Below are 17,604 nucleotides of genomic sequence, written 5' to 3'. Positions count from 1 at the left end.
CAGCTGTAAGTTAGTCACTTCTTGTTTAGCAACTGCCATGTGCATTGATTTCCACTTTTGCACAATTGATTTTTGCTTCTGTTCCCATTTGTGCCTTTGCTTTTGGACAGATATCATATGATGAGTGTCTGAGAATTGTCTCAGAGAGGTCAGGAGACTTCGTGAAGAAAGACCTTGTTTGTCAATACCAAACATCAACAAGCAAACGTCCCGATTTATGGAGGAGACAGTATGGTAGCTGAGTTTAACCTTAGACTTTTTGTTTTCTACCCTAACTTGACATCAAGTGATTTAGAAAAGAAAGAACTTGAGGAGCTACAATTGCAAACCTTGTGGACACTAGCCTTGGGTTGTTTTAAAATCTGGCCGAAAGTCCTTATGTTCTTCCAATAATCTGTTGTTGAAGAATTTTCCAGCACAGTAGAAAGATTAATAAATTCCCGTTAAGCAATTTCCTTGATAAAATGACAGCTCTACATTTAGTAGTTTAATTTATTTCTATAGAGGATTTACTACTTTTTCATCCCTATCTTAGATACCCAGAAAGTAGAATCTATTAATTCTCAAAATGGCAACATATTGGAAGACATATTAAAGCCCTTCAGTATTCCTCACTCTTCATACTGCAAAGCTTAAACATCAAAATTTTGAATTTTGACTATATTGTGTTTTTCCTCGACATTATTTCAAAGTATCTTTCTAATTCTCACTGGAATATGGTATTGTTTTTCAAATGTCCAGCAGATGAGGGTAATGGAGTGATATTAAAAATGAGAACATCACTTCTGTTTGCAGGGCCATGGGCTACTGGCTTATCTATGTAGAGTGATCAGTCTCCCATAAGCAAGCTGTGAAAGATGACAAAAGGCTGTATTCACTCCTTCATCCACTCTGGTTTGGACATTTGAGGAAATCTACAGGCATTCTCTTACCCATCTATAATTACTTATTGATTTCTTGTTTTGTGAGTGCAATGGCGGCAAGAGCTAATAAAATGAATCCAAGAGAGGTAAGGAAAGAGAGCCTGGTGTGAGACAGGCCATGAAGGGCATGACTCCACTCCCATCAAAGCTCATTCTTCACTTGCTGTGCAACCCGAGAGTCTATCTTCTCTGACAATAAAAGGAAGGATACTGAAAGATTAGTTTTACATTTTCTTTCTCTCATCACGAAGGCAAGAGCAGATACAGTATCTCTATTCAGAGAAATATGATCTTATCCGTTTCAAGCACAGGCAGTTTGGCATTTTTCAAGACATGAGCTCACTGTGCAAGATACCAACAATGTATGTGGGGTGGAGTGGAGGGTGGCACAACCATAAAAACACCAGGCCATCAATATTAGGAGGTTTCTAACCCCACTGCTTGCCAACAAGAGGTTGGGTCTGACATCTGATCTACCTGTGAGATTTGATCCATACACTTAGGAACTATGGATTTTATTTATTATTTATCTTTATTTTTTGAGACAGGGCCTCACTCTGTCACCCAGGCTGGAGTGCAGTGGCGTGATCTCTGCTCACTGCAGCCTCCACCTCCTGGGTTCAAGCGATTCTCCTACCTCTGCCTCCTGAGTAGCTAGGATTACAGGCGTGCACTGCCTGTAATTTTTGTATTTTTAGTAAAGATGGGTTTTTACCATGTTGGCCAGGCTGACCTCAAGTGATCTACCTACCTCGGCCTCCCAAAGTGCTGGGATAACAGGTGTGAGCCACCATGCCCTACCTGAACTATGGATTTTAATTCACTCGGAGAGATACTGAGTGGATGCTGTTCTCTCTGAAGCACTTGGAGATTCTTAGAGCAAAATGAGCTTCAGGACCATAAGCTGAACATTGGAAAAATCATCTGTCACTTTAACAACAGGGACTGCCCTGACCCTTTCCACAGTAACTTTACAGGGTCTGTTTGAATGGCCTGGCTTGTCTTCCAGGCAAGCAGTGCACGGAGAGGCAAGGGCACGGAAGCATGGAGGTAGCAACCCCTCAATTCTGATCGCCAGCTTTCAGCACCTAGCACTCTCAGTTGTAGACATGGGACTCTGTTTCCTATAGAAATATTGCCAGCAGGCAGAGCTGCGTGGGAGAAAGGAGAAAGACTGTGAGAAGCAGACACTGGATAGGCCTCTAGGGACTAGAGGAGACAGAGTAGAGAGACCAGGGAGAAAGGGGCTGTAAAAATGTAGGCAGAGGTGAATAGCGATGATGATGATGATGACAAAATGAAATACTCGGATCCAAACCTTCAGCTGCCTGTGGACAGGATGGCAGAGACGGCACTTGCCAATCAAACAGCTTGGAAAAATGTTGTAGAACTAATGGCAGCAACTCCCATGGATTGTTACTTTCCATTTTACAAAGCACTGTGATGACTTCTGTTCTATTTGAGACGTCAGCAATCCACTGTGGCAAGTATTATGGCTTTCCCGTCATGGATGGGAAAACCAAGGGAGGGGGTGGGTGGGATTGAGGGAGAGATGCTGCAGTCTTCATGAAAGGCTATGAAGGTTCTTTGATGCAAAGGTCAAGGAAAGATACGGACTTGGATACACAAAGTGGAAGGAAGGCACCATGGCGACCCAGGCTTCCAAACCTCCAGAGACCCGAGGGTTTGTCCCGCTGCCTCCAGAGAACATGCTGCCAGGTATAAGAACAGCCAAAGACCATTTTAAGAGGTCGTTTACTTTTCTGGCGGCTCTGCATCAGGAATGGCTGCTCATCAGGTACAGATAACTGGCTGCCAAGCAACTCTAGCGCATCTGAAACCTGGTAAATCAGAGGGCTACTCTTTGTGTTCCAACCTTCAGCAGAAGTGGTCAGAGGACTGCCCCAAGTCAGTTCTTACACTGATGGGCAGAGGGTCTCAAGTCACCTGCCCAAGGTCATGCTGCTGGTAAGTGGCAGGGCTGTGCCATGAACCCCTGGCCATCCACTCTTTGTATTTCACCAAATTGTAGGATGAGCCTTTCAGACACCAATGTGATCTCCAGTTTTATGAGTACAAGTTGAGTGTCCCGCATCAGGAAAGCATAGTCTGTTCTATTCTCCTCTGCTTCAAATAAGCTTGGAGGAATACATTCATTTTGGGGTGCTATATTACCAAAGGGACACCAACAAACTTACATGCATTTGGCAAAAAAGGATAGCATGGTGAAGGCTGTGGAAAGGCTGACATATTAGAATTTAGCATGTGATGGGATTTAGGACATGCTAACCCCAAATATGGCACCTTGGCATTTGGGAAAACAACAAAGGCAGAAAGGTTTCTCTCACCTTTCTCTCACGCTTCTTCCCTTAAGCAGGTCATAAAACCCTCATTCGAGAGGTGCCTCCTTATACTGGAGCAAAGGAACATCCTTATCTCTGAACTCACAGGGGCACAGAGAGGAATCTGGAAGATCCCCCCGTTTATCACCATTAGATCATACCCCTTTGTCCTCCAATCAGACTTCTCCATGGGTGTCCACTCTCCATCAGACTTAAGCATAAAAATACACAAGTTTACCTGTTTCTTTGGGCCTTTATTTCCTTATAGAGGTTCTCATGTAATTAATTGGCATGTAACTATCTCATGTAATTATCTAATTATACAGATAATTTTGTATGCCTTCTCTCTTGTTACTATAATTGGCTTTTCATTATAGGGGCTTCAGTCATGAACCTAGCGATGGGTGAGGGAGGATATTTCTATTCCTCTCCTACACATTTTAGACCTAGAAAAGAAATGACCTTGTAGATAAAGATGGCTAGCTTCAAATCCAGGAAGGCTATTGCAGAGAAGAGAGATTAGACTTTTCCAGTACAGCTTTTGGAGTACAGAAGTTGCAAATAATGAGATTGTTGCTTAATACAAGTAAGAAGTTTTGGATGATCACAGTTACCCCAAAATGGGATAACATGCCTCATTAGGTTGTGATTACAGCTGACATTAAAGCCATTTGAGAAGAAAACGACTTTTGGAACGGTACTGCCTTTCTTCTCCTGCCACAAACCTTTTGCAGCGGTTATGCTGCCCCTGTCCCCATCCTCCCTGGCAGGGGGCTGTGGCGATGGGACTGAGTTCTCACCCCGGGGTGTGAGCCTGACACTGGCAACTTCTGTGCCACTTGCCTTCCCCTCTCCCCTCTCTCACCCTATGGGCTGGAATGAGAAGTGGGCAGAGCCAGGGTGCTTTGCTTACACAGGCAGGAATGACATTTCTTTTGCAAGGCAAAGCAATGAGACAGGTATCAGGGTCACCTGCTGGCCTTGGGCCACCTGCCTGAGCACGTATGGCTCCATAAGAGGGAAAGGGATCCATGTGTAGTCTCAGCTCCTATAGTTTTGGGTCTCTCTGTTAGACACTTAGCCTGTGTCCCAACCAATGCAAGTACTTCTTGGAGATGTTGTGCAGATTATTAAGGTATCATCTAAGAATTTATACATGATGATTTCTACAATATTTTAATTCTATGTCTTCCCCCTCACCCATCTTCTGTCCTTCAAAACCAGCCATCCTGACAGTTCCCCAACCATAGTCAAACATAAGCACCCCATTATTTCAGTCACTTCATTTCTTTTTAAGTCCCAAGGTTCAAAAAAGACAAGAACTTTCCATCTCCTGCTTCTCTTGTATCCCGACATCCAGTCTCTTCCTATGGCACATCCTCTTTTCCTTTAGAAAATATCCTCTGCAATGACGCAGAACATTGAAGTTCTCTTTGTGGTTTTCTAAAGACTGGCTTTAAAAGGGTGATGTATTCTTTAGCCTGCAAGTGATCACATTCTCCCACACCTGTTGATGTTTCTTTAGGGGAAAATAATGCAAAAGGCCAAGCTTCACAAAAGTCAAAGGTTCCGATGATATAAATATGCTTTGGTTCCAAATGCAGCATGAATCAAACATAGTTTTATATCAATCAATACACCCAGCTAGAAGAATATTCTGATTTGAATCAGAATGTGTCTCTCTAGGTAACATAAAGTAGGTGAGCTAATGAAACGACATCCTGGCCTCTGTGCCTGGGTATGATAAGAAAATGAGCATGACAGATGGTGCTGAATTCTGTTCCACGGACATGTAACTCTCAATCCAATTTCCATCTCTCCCCTCACACTTTCCTTTTTATCCATAATGTCCTTATCTCTTACCTCCTAATTGTGCAAACTCCATAAATGCTTCTCAAGACTTGGTCTACAAGTTTCTTTCCCTTAATTCACGCTTTAAAATCTGTAGTATGTAATTCAGAACTGAATGAAGTTGCCAATTATAGTTTCATATTTCATCTTTACCCCTAGTACCTTCTTCCCATATCTTATGTTTTCCTTTGGAACTCTTCCTTTGCTAAGCCTACAATAGATGTTTAATAAATAGATTTGAAGCATGGATAATTAAAAGATATGGATCAGACATTTTTTTCAATGATATGCAAATTGTCAGTGAAGAACAAAATAGAAATCTATTTCACCACTGATTAAAAACAATTCATAAAGATGAATGAATTTGGTTTTCTCACAAAGGAGCTTTTCAAAAGAAAAGCTTTTTTGAATTTTGAGCTTTGCTATTAGCGGCACTTATGATACTGGGTACAAAGATCTTCCTTTCATTTCACAACTGCATAATTTGGAAATTATTAAGAACAGCTCTTTCTCAACATTTTTAAATCATGGGTCAACTAAAACATCACCATTCATTTGTTCAGCCCATCCTTCTTGAATCTCCTCAAATGAAACATATTTTATAGCATCTTCAGCTCTTGAGTTTTAGCTCCATGAAATTCCTGTCAACACATCCTTTTTTTTTCATGGAAACAGACAGACAATTATGCTTTTTGAACTCTACTAACAACAATGAAAAACATTAAGATGGAAGACTCATATGACTATTCAAGAAAGAGTCTGGAAAGTCTCTAAAAGCTGCTTCCCTACAATGCACAGAAGTATCAGAAGGTATATTTCAGCAAACAGGAAACGTTCAGGATCTAAAGGAAAGAGGGTTTTACTTCATGCAGCAATATTTCGTTGAGCTTCTGGAGCCATTGATTCAGAATGGCCAGTTCCTTTCTAATTTATACCATGTTCCTTATTTCTGGCTGCCTCTTTAACTGAAGGACTCTTTCCTGGGCGAGACTTCATTTGTCTCCTGGAGGAATTCAAGAAGGAATTAACTAAGGATGCTGGGATAGGAATTTCAAACAAAATAGAATGGAAGCCAAAACACTGTAGATAAATGGCTTATGCTAACCTGTTATATAAAATGCTTCGGGAAGGACTTAACAGTTGTCCCCTGAGCCATATGGGTTTACACTGCATGGGTCCACTAATATGCAGATTTTTTTTCAACCAAATGCCCATAAAAAGTACAGCATTTGTGAGATGCAAAACCCATGTATAAGGAGGGCTGACTAATTTCCGCAGGGCCTTGAATATTCACGGATTTTGCTATCTGCGGCAGTCCTGGAACCAATCCCCTGTGTATACTGAGGGATGACTCTCATTGATCTAGAACCTCCACTTCATTTTGCACTCTGTTTCAACTTAAACACACTTCCTCTTAGGGAACAGGAAAATTTTGGAAGAAAAATATATAGGGTACCCCTTATAAAACTTAAAGTGCAAAGTAATGAATACTTAAGGGAAGTTAGAAAGGCCTTGGGGGAAATCTAGAAATAGACTCTAACTTAGTAGAGACAGCTATTAAACATTTATTTTTTTCCCCATTGCTTAGAAAAAGACAAATTTTCCCTCTGGGAAGATGGGTCTCGTTCCCTATGATGCAAGCCCCTTACTGTGGGCCCATGTCCTTGGCCAGTGAGTGGCTGGTGACCTGGGGGATGGGGGCTGTAGATGGGGATGGAGGCAGCAATGATCTTGGCTTTCCCACTCCCTGCAAGTGGCCAGGGGGCTGTAGGTGGGTGCTGTGGGCAGTTGCTGATGGAAGCCCAGGCACCCTTCTGCAGTCCTGTCTGTGCTTCCTGAATCCCTGCATGGAGACCAATGCCTATGCCATTCTCCCTGCTTATTGGTGATGTCCTCTACCCTCTATATTTTTTTTTTTTTGAGATGGAGTCTCGCTCTATTGCCCAGGCGACAGTCCAGTAGTGCGATCTCAGCTCACCTCAACCTCTGTCTCCTGGGTTCAAGCAATTCTCCTGCCTCAGCCTCCTAAGTAGCTGAGATTATACGCACTGCTACCACGCCCAGCCTTTTTTTTTTTTTTTTTGTATTATTAGTAGAGACTGGGTTTCACCATGTTGGCCAGGCTGGTCTCAAACTCCTGACCTCAGGTGATCTGCCCACCTCAGCCTCCCAAAATGCTGGGATTACAGGTGTGAGCCACTGTGCATGGCCTTCTACCCCTATTTGTTAACTCGGATTTAAACTCCCATGCTTGTGGGGCTTGTCACAATAAAACAACAACTTTTGGGAAACGTCAAAAAAAAATTCTCCCCTCCTAAACAAAAGAGTAAAGTTTGGCATTCCTTATTGAGAAGATTTTGGAAATGAGGCCTTGAATGGAACTTTCTAGATGTGACTTTTTTCTCTTAAGGCATTTTTGAGCCATGTTGGGGGTGAAGACTCTTTGGAAGTGTGTGATATGAATTCCTGCCTGCCTTGTGAGAGTGCAGTGAACAAATGCCGACCATCGTGGTGATCCACATTTGTCACCGGAAGCACCGTCTTCTTCCCTCTGGCCAGTAACACCGCGAGGTTCTCAGGGGCGGAGTGACATGGGTCAGACAGTTAAGTCTCCTATTCAATGTTCCTAGTCTGCAATGGTTCTTGATTCCCTGAATGATGTGCTCTGCACCTCTCTTTATATATATATATATCTTTCCATATATATATCTTTCCATATATTTTTTTTCCAAAATTACTTGTTAACATTTGTTGATGCTTTTTTTTTCTCCCAAATCCCTCTGTCATTACTTTGTAGTCTAGTGTAGAATACTGAAGCTCAGGAAAATGAGCCTATTTCCTTTTCTGTAAGATGATTTAGGGTAACACCCTGCGAGCATGGGTCTGTCCAGTCCAGAAACTTCACGGATCTTAGGAGCTACTCAGGGGACATATCACCTCTTTTCTGGCTTCTTTACTGATTCTCGTTTCAGTTGTGTTTCAATGACTGAAGCTGTGGAAAAGTGCCCTCCACGTCTGTGACGCGTCTCAGGGCCCTGCGTTGAGTGTTTGGGCTCAGGGCCCAGGTGAAGCCAGCCTTACCTTTTTGTAGAGACTCCTCAGATCTCGGTACTGCCACATGCTGTTGAGGACCTGAGATGCGGCCTTGACCACTTTTGGAGAGTGTCTGATGAAGGAAAGACAGGAAAGGCAACATGTGAGTGGGACAGCTGTGTCACATTGCTATAATTCTTGTAGTATTTCAAACTTCTTCATTATTATTATATCTATCATGGTGATCTGTGATCAGCGGTCCCTCATGTTATTACCATTATTGTTTTGGAGTACCACGAACTGCGCCCACCTAAGACAGCAACCATAATCAATAAATGTTGTTCCTTCTGACTGTTCCACAGACTGGCCCTTCCTCCTCTCTCTCCTCTGGCCTCCCTCTTCCGTGAGACAAAACAATGTAGAAATTAGGCTAATTAATAACCCTACAATGGCTCCCAAGTGTTCACATGAAAGAAAGGGTTGCACATCTCTCACTTTAAATCAAAAGCAAGAGATGATTAAGCTTAGTGAGGAAGGCATGCCAGAACCCAAGACGGGCCAAAAGCTGGGCCTCTTGTGGCAAAAAGTGAGCCAAGTTATGAATGCAAAGGAAACGTTCTTGAAGAAATTTAAAAGTAATACCCCAGTGAACACATGAATAATAAGAAAGTAAAACAGGCTTATTGCTGATATGGAGAAAGTTTGAGTGGTTTGGATAAATCAGCCACAACATTCCCTTTAGCTAAAATCTAATCCACAGCAAGGCCCTAACTCTCCTAATTTTTTTTTTTTTTTTTTTTTTTTTTTTTTTAGACTGAGTCTTGCTCTGTTGCCCAGGCTGGAGTGCAGTGGCGAGATCTTGGCTTACTGCAATCTCTGCCTCCCGGGTTCTAGTGATTCTCCTTCCTCAGCCTCCCGAGTAGCTGGGATTACAGTGCGTGCTACCACGCCCAGCTAATTTTTGTATTTTTAATAGAGATGGGGTTTCACCATGTTGATCAGGCTGGTCTTGAACTCCTGACCTCGTGATCCACCCACCTCAGCCTCCCAAAGAGCTGGGATTACAGGCGTGATCCACCATGCCCAGCCAACTCTCTTAATTTTATGAAGGCTTGGTGAGGTAAAAAAGCTACGGGAGAAAAGTTTAAAGCTAGCAGAAGTTAATTCATGACTTTTAAGGAAAGAAGATATTTCTATAACATAAACCAAAAATTTGTGTGATTTGCTTTATTGAGATATTTGTTTGTTGTAGTAGTGTGGAACCCAACCTACAATATCTCTAAGGTATGCCTATAATTCCTTTGACTTAAATACAGAGAATTTTAGATCTTTTCATGAATCCAGATGAAGCTGCATTTAATTCTCATATAGTCAATGCTGAACAAAGATTAAATGTGATGTTTTGTTGTATTTTATCATTTAGCTAAATATTTGTTCATGACAATAGCCAAGCAACTCTAGAAAAACATATATTAATATTCAGGTCATGATAGTGTAGTTGAAACATAATTAGTATGCAAAAATGCCTCTGAGTAGAAACAAAAGTGTAGTCTTTTGTTTCTATCTTTTGCATAGTTACAAAACCAAAAGAGACTGTGAATGTATAATGAACAGCAGGTTTTAACCTCTCAATTAAAATGCCAATACATCACAGTGTTATACTAACATGTGAAGGTCAAAGAAACTTTGCTTTCTTTTTAGACTTTAATTTTGATGCATTCACTAGACGGGTGCCATAGAAATTTCTACCTGAAAAACTCTTCTAAGTATGGATTGAAGGGCTTGGACAACTGAGTGTTTCTAATGTGACAAGTGATTATAACCCAAGCCACAATACACAGTTCTTTACTGACAGTAACAGTTGAGACTGTTAATAGCTTTTCCGTCTTATGACAAAATACAGTGACACATTCAACACTACTTCCCATGTAACTGTTAAAATTGGGGGGAAAAAACACAAATGTATTCTTGAGACAGATGAACATGATAGAATGTCCATAATGGATGTTTAAAATGATGTGGAAAGAATAAATAATCAAGATTTCAAAATGGCGAGTACAAGACTACTATAAGAGTTAATAACAATTATACAATTGGAGTTTGATCTTCAGCAGAGCTGTCACATCAGGGGTAGTGAGGACTTCAGTTGGTGCAGTTCATTGTGGCTGTCAACACAGCTGTGCCAGCGGCCAGATCACAGAACACCAGCCCCCTTGGTTGTGTCCACCAGACACTGTGAGTTGTGCAGTTCTGATAGACTGTGACTGGCAACTCGCCAGTCTGACTCATTAACATCACTGCATATTTAAGCTTGTATATATATATAAAGAACATGTATAAATACATAAAAATAGAGCATCATAGCAAGGCACGTTTCTTCCATCTGTGCTTTCCCGTACTATCACAAACAAAAATCAGGTTTGAACTGAACTTATTTCTAGAAATAAGTTTTTAAGGAATAATTTAGGGTGGGCAGATTAGCAATCATTTTATAAATAAGCTATTCAGTATTTGTATTCCTACTGTTCCTAATTATTAAATTATCCTCAGTTCCAAAAATTTGATTTTCAATAAAGAAATTCTATTTCCTTACAATTTGTCTAGAAGTCCATGGGAATCTCTATGCCTACTATCATAATAGAATTGAGTCAGAAATGGTGAGTTCCATGCTCAAATTTGGAGCAATTCTGAATTCATTTTGTTTTAAGAGCAGTGAAAAGCAATAATAAAACTGAAGTGTAGGTAGGAGACGAGGATAAATGCAGTTATAAAAACCTTGTTTTGATCTCCAAATTAGTCAGTATATATACTAAAAAAGAGATAAACTACATGAAACAGTGAATGAGACTGACTAAGCGGGAGAACTGTAACCAGGAAGATGCTTGATTCAATCCAATTTAACACTTCTTATTAAACTCGTACATCTAGACTGTTGGCACTGGAAAAAGAGATAAAGGAACAACAAGATAGAATGAGCACCTATTCTATAAGGAAATTTTCAGCGAAATTAAAGGGCATTTATGGGATCATCTTTAGTGAAAAAAATCTTCCCATGAACAATAATCAAGACTGGACCCGGCTTATCAGGATCTTAGCAGCATAGATATGTATCATTTCATAGATGGTTTCTTCAAGTGATTTTTAAATTAGTTTCACCAAATAATTTTCTTTGACCATAGGTCTCAATAAAACCTTTTTTTTTTTCTCTTTAGGCCCATTTAGTGATGCTTATTGCTGTAGGAATGCTTATACAGTTGGAGAGAATTAATATATGCCAAACCACTCCTCAAAGCTCTCTAACTGTATAATTCAGAGGAAATACTTTAATCTTTGAATGTCTCATGAATATAGACAAAAATATATCAGATTGTTTTGCAGACTATGGTTTTATTATGTGTGTAGGTGTGTATGCTCAAAAAAAAGCATTACCATATTAAGCTCTTAATGCTCAAAACAGGTAAGCGCTTCAGTTAGAGATTCCAAAGGTCTATTGAAGCTAAATAAAAAAGAAAATCATATGGTTTCCTGCCTACATAGTATAGCGCTTAATTGTAAAGTACAATATCATAAGATATAGTTCGAGCCGACAATCTCCACTGTGCAATTATTATATGAGTCCAGTGGGGCTTTTCTACTTGATATGAGAAAACATTCAAATCCAAATGCAAAATTGTTGATTGAGCGAGCCTATTTGGAGGTCTCTGGGTGCTTAAACAGGAACTCTGAATCTTCTATAATACATTGGTACTATCCTGAATTAAGTGAAATAATGAGACAGAATTTCCAGAAAGTCTCAAAGTGCGTCCCTCAAGTGTTTACTAACAAAAGAAAAATGACTTAACATTTACAGGTAAAAGCATGGGGGTGAGGGTGGCTTGGCAGGGAATGAAAAGTCAAGAAACAGACTCTTGATAACAAAATGTTTACCCTTTTAATCTTATTTAATTACATCGAGGGACTTCCAAGGGGCAAAATTTAATTAAGGTTAGTGAAGGTTTCTGTGAAATTGACACCTTGCTGATACACCGATGCGCTGGCTTGTGAATCTATTCTCTGGCCGTATATAGTAAGATACTGTTGGTTCTTAAAAACTGGGAGGCATTCTTATTCAAGGAGGTGCAGTTGCTTTGACACCAAGTCTCATCTCTTTTTGTTCTATCTGCACGAAGGCCGTCCTTTCTCACCACTATCGGCACTGCCTGGGAAATTTCCACTCATTCTTTAAGATTTGATTAACACCTCTTCCAGCTAGCATATTGTGACAGCCTCTCCCTTAGGTTTAGACTGGAAAGTATAGGCATAGTGACTTGTTAAATTAAATATTTGCCCCACAACTCATAGCTTGTAAGGGAGGGTACTGGATTAGAACTGAGTTCTCTGACTCCATCATGCCCTGTCTCCTCCCCCATCCTGCACAGTGACTTGCTATGACTTGGTGGCTACTGTGATGTTGGTAAGGTGGACCTGACTTGGTTGCAGAGCTGAAGAGGCACAGAGCAGAAGGATGTAGAAACATCATCAACACACTGACTTCTCCCCACAGAGGAACAACAACAAAATGCCTTCACGTATCCAGGTTGAACTCGTGCTGCTGCCATGTGGAAGGAGCACAAGGGTGTGCTGGATCATCAAGTCCATTTTACCAACAGTAAGAGAGAAGACTGGAAACCATGTTCCATTTTCCTTCCCTTGATTCTCAGAGACAAATGCTTTCCAGTGACATTCATAGTACTACCCGTAATCAGAGTTGAAAGGCACGTTCAGAACCAATTTTACCAGGACAGAGATATGGCGTCACCAGGTAACTTACTTATCTCCTTTGCTTTTGGAGATGCCGACCAACTTCTCGATGCCACCGGCATCCCGTAAGGCCTTGGCATTCTCCATGTTCTTGGTTATCACTTCGTGCAGCGTGCAGCAGACGGCTGTCACTGTGTCATCCGACATGGCCTTGCTTGCCGTGTTGTTGCTGTTGTTCCCTCCTGGAAGCCTGTGGACTAGGTCTCGCATGGCGTATTTGCCTGGCAAAGAAAATAAAGAGAAGAGTTGAAAGGAGGTCAAGGTGAAGGCAGAGATAGTGGCAGAGGTGGGTATGGGGGAGAAGAGAATACAAGAGACCATGTTTATGCAATATTGTTTGTTTCCCATCACTGAATGTTCTCTATTGGGTAGTTCAGGACACGTCTACAGAGAAAAGTCATTCCTCATGGCAGTGCATCCACTCTGCTGCTACACTGACCTGGGATCAAATCACTGGCCAAGTTATTTCATGCTTCTGAAGCCTCAGTTTTTTCAATCTCTAAAGTAAGACAATAATGGTACCTGCCATACAAGGTTGCTATAAAGCATAAATGACTGAATGTATGGAAATGAACAAGGACACAGGACTCAACAGGTATTAGCTATTATGTTCTCGCTTGATGTTTATAGAAGTCAAGAAAAATATATGGGAATTCTAACATAACTCTCAAAAATAACTTAATGAAAGCTATGTCGGGACCTGCATTTTTTAAAAACAGTCAAAGCAAAAACATGTGGGGAACATGATCACATATGTGAGTACTGAGTTTTGATTCATTTACAGCAAAGGAAAACACTGAAAGCAGGAGAAGTACCTGACAATCTATAACTGTGTGTCCTTTGAACTACAGTAACCTGATGCTGTTTGCCTCTCTGACGGAATTTTATTGTGTAGTTCTACCATGTAACACTTACTAATTTGGTGTGTTTTTGTGTGAAAACTATAATACAATCTAATTCTGCTTCCTTAATTCACTTTAGCATTATTAATCTTACTATTCCCAATGATAAAGGTGCTTATAATGACATATTTATGGAGTACTTTTCGTTTACAAAGCACTTTAGGCATTACCAATAACCCGGCAAGACAATTAATTTATCCCACCTGCAGCTTCCATTTCTGCTCCTTTAATTGACTTCTGGAAGTAAGTAAATGAGTGCCTGTAGCAAAGCTGGCCGTTCTCACATTTTTCAGATGGAACTGGCAAGTGCTCAAAGTTAGATCCCTTCCTTGTCTCCCATGCCCCAATTAGGCATACTTACCTAGCTCCTAAAGGCTATTTGAAATATTTCACCTCCATATAGATCTATAAATAATGTCTTCTTCTGCTATTTAATTCTCTGGCACATGGTGCCTGGCAGCAGGAAGGGAACCTTGTGAGAGTAGGCGATGATATCTTAATTCCAGGCAAACACAGGCCCTTGTAATTTTGGTATCTGCTCTTATCCTATGTTTAGGTGGCTTATTTTAGCTTAGAGAGAAAATGCTGATGCTTAAATTACTGAAATAGAAAAGTGTGTTCATTCACTTGATGATAGCTGAGGAAGTGTCTAACAAAAATGGTTTGCCTGCAAACCCCCAAATGTAGCATACTTATTTTCTAATGACAGCACCTAAAATAGTTTATCTGTTTATCATTAAATCAGCCTTAACTCTGGTTAAGAGTTTACTTTTGTAGGGCTCACCATGCTGGAGATTCTATCAGGTTATTAACCCCCACAAATCATTAGAACACACATTTGAGCTCCATACACATGAGATGATCAATGTGTTCCTTTTTCCTTTTCCTTATAAGGAAAGTGATGAAGGAAGGGCAAAATCACTGAAAAAATACTCCCGTCATTGTATATACAGGGACATTTACACCCTTGACTGTGTATGGAGAACTGGTTTTGTGACCTTGGGCACTGTCAAGGTTAAAACTAAAAATGAAGAGAGGGTAAGAATTTGGCTGTAGTATGTTTTAGTTTTGTTGGTATTATCATTTTGAAAATTACGTCAGATAAATATGAAGATGTAGTCTCATCCTCCATTACTTTCTAACCCTTGAGTCCTGATTAAGATGCAGGTGTCCCTGTAATGTTAGTTTACTTATAGAGAATAAGCAGATGGCAGGGTACCCAACCCCTGCAGAGCAGCCTCTTCTGCTCACCCCAGTGTGCCATTGAAGTGCTATTGTTTTCCACGTGCCCCATGATATGGAAAAGATCAGGAGTAACTGTTATATTTAACCTACCCCAACTTTACTGTCGAGGAAACTCATTGGAATTATTTTATTTCTAGTATTTCCAGTATAGGTCACTGACATTTTACTAGGCAATTGGAGATTTTTCATGAAGTCAATTTATCAGTCTATCTGGAGGGATATATTTTAGTCTATATTTTTGATCATCCAAGTAAAGAAACAAACCAGGTAATATTATTCCATGGAGAAGGAAACCTCGCGGCAAAGTTTGTTAATTATTTTAAAAGGTTACAATTCTTTTTTAGCCTTTGATTATGTGTTGAAAATGCTGTCATTTTACAGTGAAATTTACATCCTATCTTCACAAGAAATTTGGGTAGCAAGAAAAGATTTTTAGCTTTTTCAAGTGTTTAGAAACTTTGAAGCTGATTAGGGAAATAATAAAATATGCGACATAGAATAATTACAGATGCAAGTGACCTTGCATTGTATGTTTATAACAGTAGTTCAGGGAAGACACAAGTTAGATAGGACTGGAGTTGTTGTGGAAGGCTTGATTCAGGAGGTGGACATTTAGGATTTTTTGTGGTATGTCAAGGGGGCAACAAGAACAACTTGATATTTTACAAAAAGAATTCTGGTGCATTAAGAAGGAAGGTTTCAGAATAGTAAAACTGAAGGTGGAAGAAACATACAGTCTTTTTCTCGACAATAATGCTTCCTTCTTCTAGGCTTCTAGTGAAATTGTAAACACTACAACTCAAGGGAGTGTGTATCTATAACTGTTCCATATCCTGTATTGTCTTTTTAACCTAAGTTTCCAAACACCTGAAAGAGCCAGAAAGTTATTCTTGCTACCCAGTAGGAGGAATCTTGACTCCTCTCCTTCTACTGGTCAGGCAGACTTTTGGGTCTTTGAGGTCTGGGATTTCTTCAGAGGGTAAAAGAAGTGAATTCCCTTTCTTGGGGGATCGTATTGGCAACAGGAAACTGCAAAGTGGGTGGTTCAAACTTTTTTTATAGTTTGACACCATCAAGGTGATCAAATTGTTTCCTTTTCTTTTTAGAGAGAGAAATGGATGGAGGTAGGGTTCTTTTAGGACTGGGGAAGAAAGAGGCTGGATCACCAGGTGGAGGTTGTGGGCAGTTCTTCACAGTCCCAGAGGCAGAAAGGGCAGCTGTGGTCCTGTGGTGCACTGAGATTCTCTGTGGATGCAGAGCATAAGCTTCCCCCTGTGTTTGAGCCTGGCATGGGGCAGAGGAGGTACCTGTCTTGGAATGACCTGCTTTGGCCCTGAAAAGGAGCAGGCACCAGTAACCACTGCAGATGGCTGCTCCAGCTGATTGCACCTTCTTCTTCTTCTTCTTTTTTTTTTTTTTTTTTTTTTTTTTTTAAGACAGAGTCTCACTCTGTTGTACAGGCTGGAGTACAGTGGCATGATCTCAGCTCACTGCAACCTCCATCTCCTGGGTTCAAGTGATTCTCCTGCCTCAGCCTCCCGAGTAGCTAGGACTACAGGCACACGCCACCACACCTGGCTAACTTTTGAATTTTAGTATAGATGGGATTTCACCATGTTGGCCAGGCTGGTCTCCAAATCCTGACCTCAAGTGATCTGCCTGCCTCGGCCTCCCAAAGTGCTGGGATTACAGATGTGAGCCACCATACACAGCTGACTCTACCTTCTTCTAGATTTAATTTGGTTAAGTAAAAGGTATGACACAGACTGAAAATAATAGAGTGATTCATTCATTTGTCAGGAAACTATAATATTTCAGGAAGAAAGAAGAACCTGTGACTACAAAAAGGTGGTCATGGGGGCATCAAGGACATGAGAGTAGCCATGATGGAAATTCTTAAGAAGCAACTGACAGGGCTTGGAGCCCATGGAAATGTTGAGGTAATGCAGGGAAACATGATTCAGAGATTTCACGTGGGAATAACACAGAGGGTAGTAAGAACCAAGTGAATTTTAAAGCTTAATATTAATGGATAAGTTGAATGTTATTTTTCCACACAAAGAAAAACATGCAAAATTATATTACTTATATGAGAGAATCACATACCAAAATCCCATCAGAGAGACAAGCAGGTCATCAGGTTCAAAGAATATTTAGATTTATGAAAGCATAGTGGATACTTTGCCTTGCTTCTATTTTGAATAAATGTGCTACCAATGATCCACTATCATGGAATTACATCTGAAAAAGGGAAATCATGGTGCTCGCTTTGGCAGCACATATACTAAAATTAGAATGATACAGAGAAAGATTAGCATGGCCCCTGTGCAAAGATAATACATAAATTTGTGAGGTGTTCCATATTTTGTTTTTTAAAAAAGAAAAGCTTGTTGCTCTGTCAGATCGAAACAGTACAAAACAAGACTCTACCACCATCACTACCACAAACAAAATCACTCTTTCTTGCTAAAGTTCCCAATAGAAATGAATCCTTGGGCCATTTCTTTT

General features: G+C 40.5%; 2 protein-coding genes and 1 non-coding gene across 8 annotated transcripts in view; 1 reads left to right on the top strand and 2 right to left on the bottom strand.

Annotated features, from left to right (window-relative positions):
• CTNND2 (catenin delta 2) overlaps positions 1-17,604 on the bottom strand; it is a 935,738-nt gene that overhangs the window by 36,513 nt on the left and 881,621 nt on the right. For all 4 annotated transcript variants that reach the window (XM_050794061.1, XM_050794059.1, XM_050794060.1 and 1 more), the window contains 2 exons: positions 12,960-13,170; positions 8,198-8,282 (listed from right to left, as the gene is read on the bottom strand). In XM_050794061.1, coding sequence (XP_050650018.1) covers positions 8,198-8,282; positions 12,960-13,170 — 296 coding nt within the window. The remainder of the gene's footprint in view (positions 1-8,197; positions 8,283-12,959; positions 13,171-17,604) is intronic.
• Positions 1-17,604, bottom strand: part of DAP (death associated protein) — an 840,643-nt gene that overhangs the window by 332,749 nt on the left and 490,290 nt on the right. The gene's annotated exons all lie outside the window — the stretch shown is intronic.
• LOC126957685 (U6 spliceosomal RNA) lies at positions 17,357-17,464 on the top strand. The gene has a single exon (XR_007726871.1). It is a non-coding gene; the product is annotated as a U6 spliceosomal RNA (small nuclear RNA).

The sequence above is a fragment of the Macaca thibetana genome, chromosome 6 (assembly GCF_024542745.1).
Source record: "Macaca thibetana thibetana isolate TM-01 chromosome 6, ASM2454274v1, whole genome shotgun sequence".
NCBI classification, from domain to species: Eukaryota; Metazoa; Chordata; class Mammalia; order Primates; family Cercopithecidae; genus Macaca; species Macaca thibetana.
This window is presented reverse-complemented; position numbering and strand designations above follow the sequence as displayed.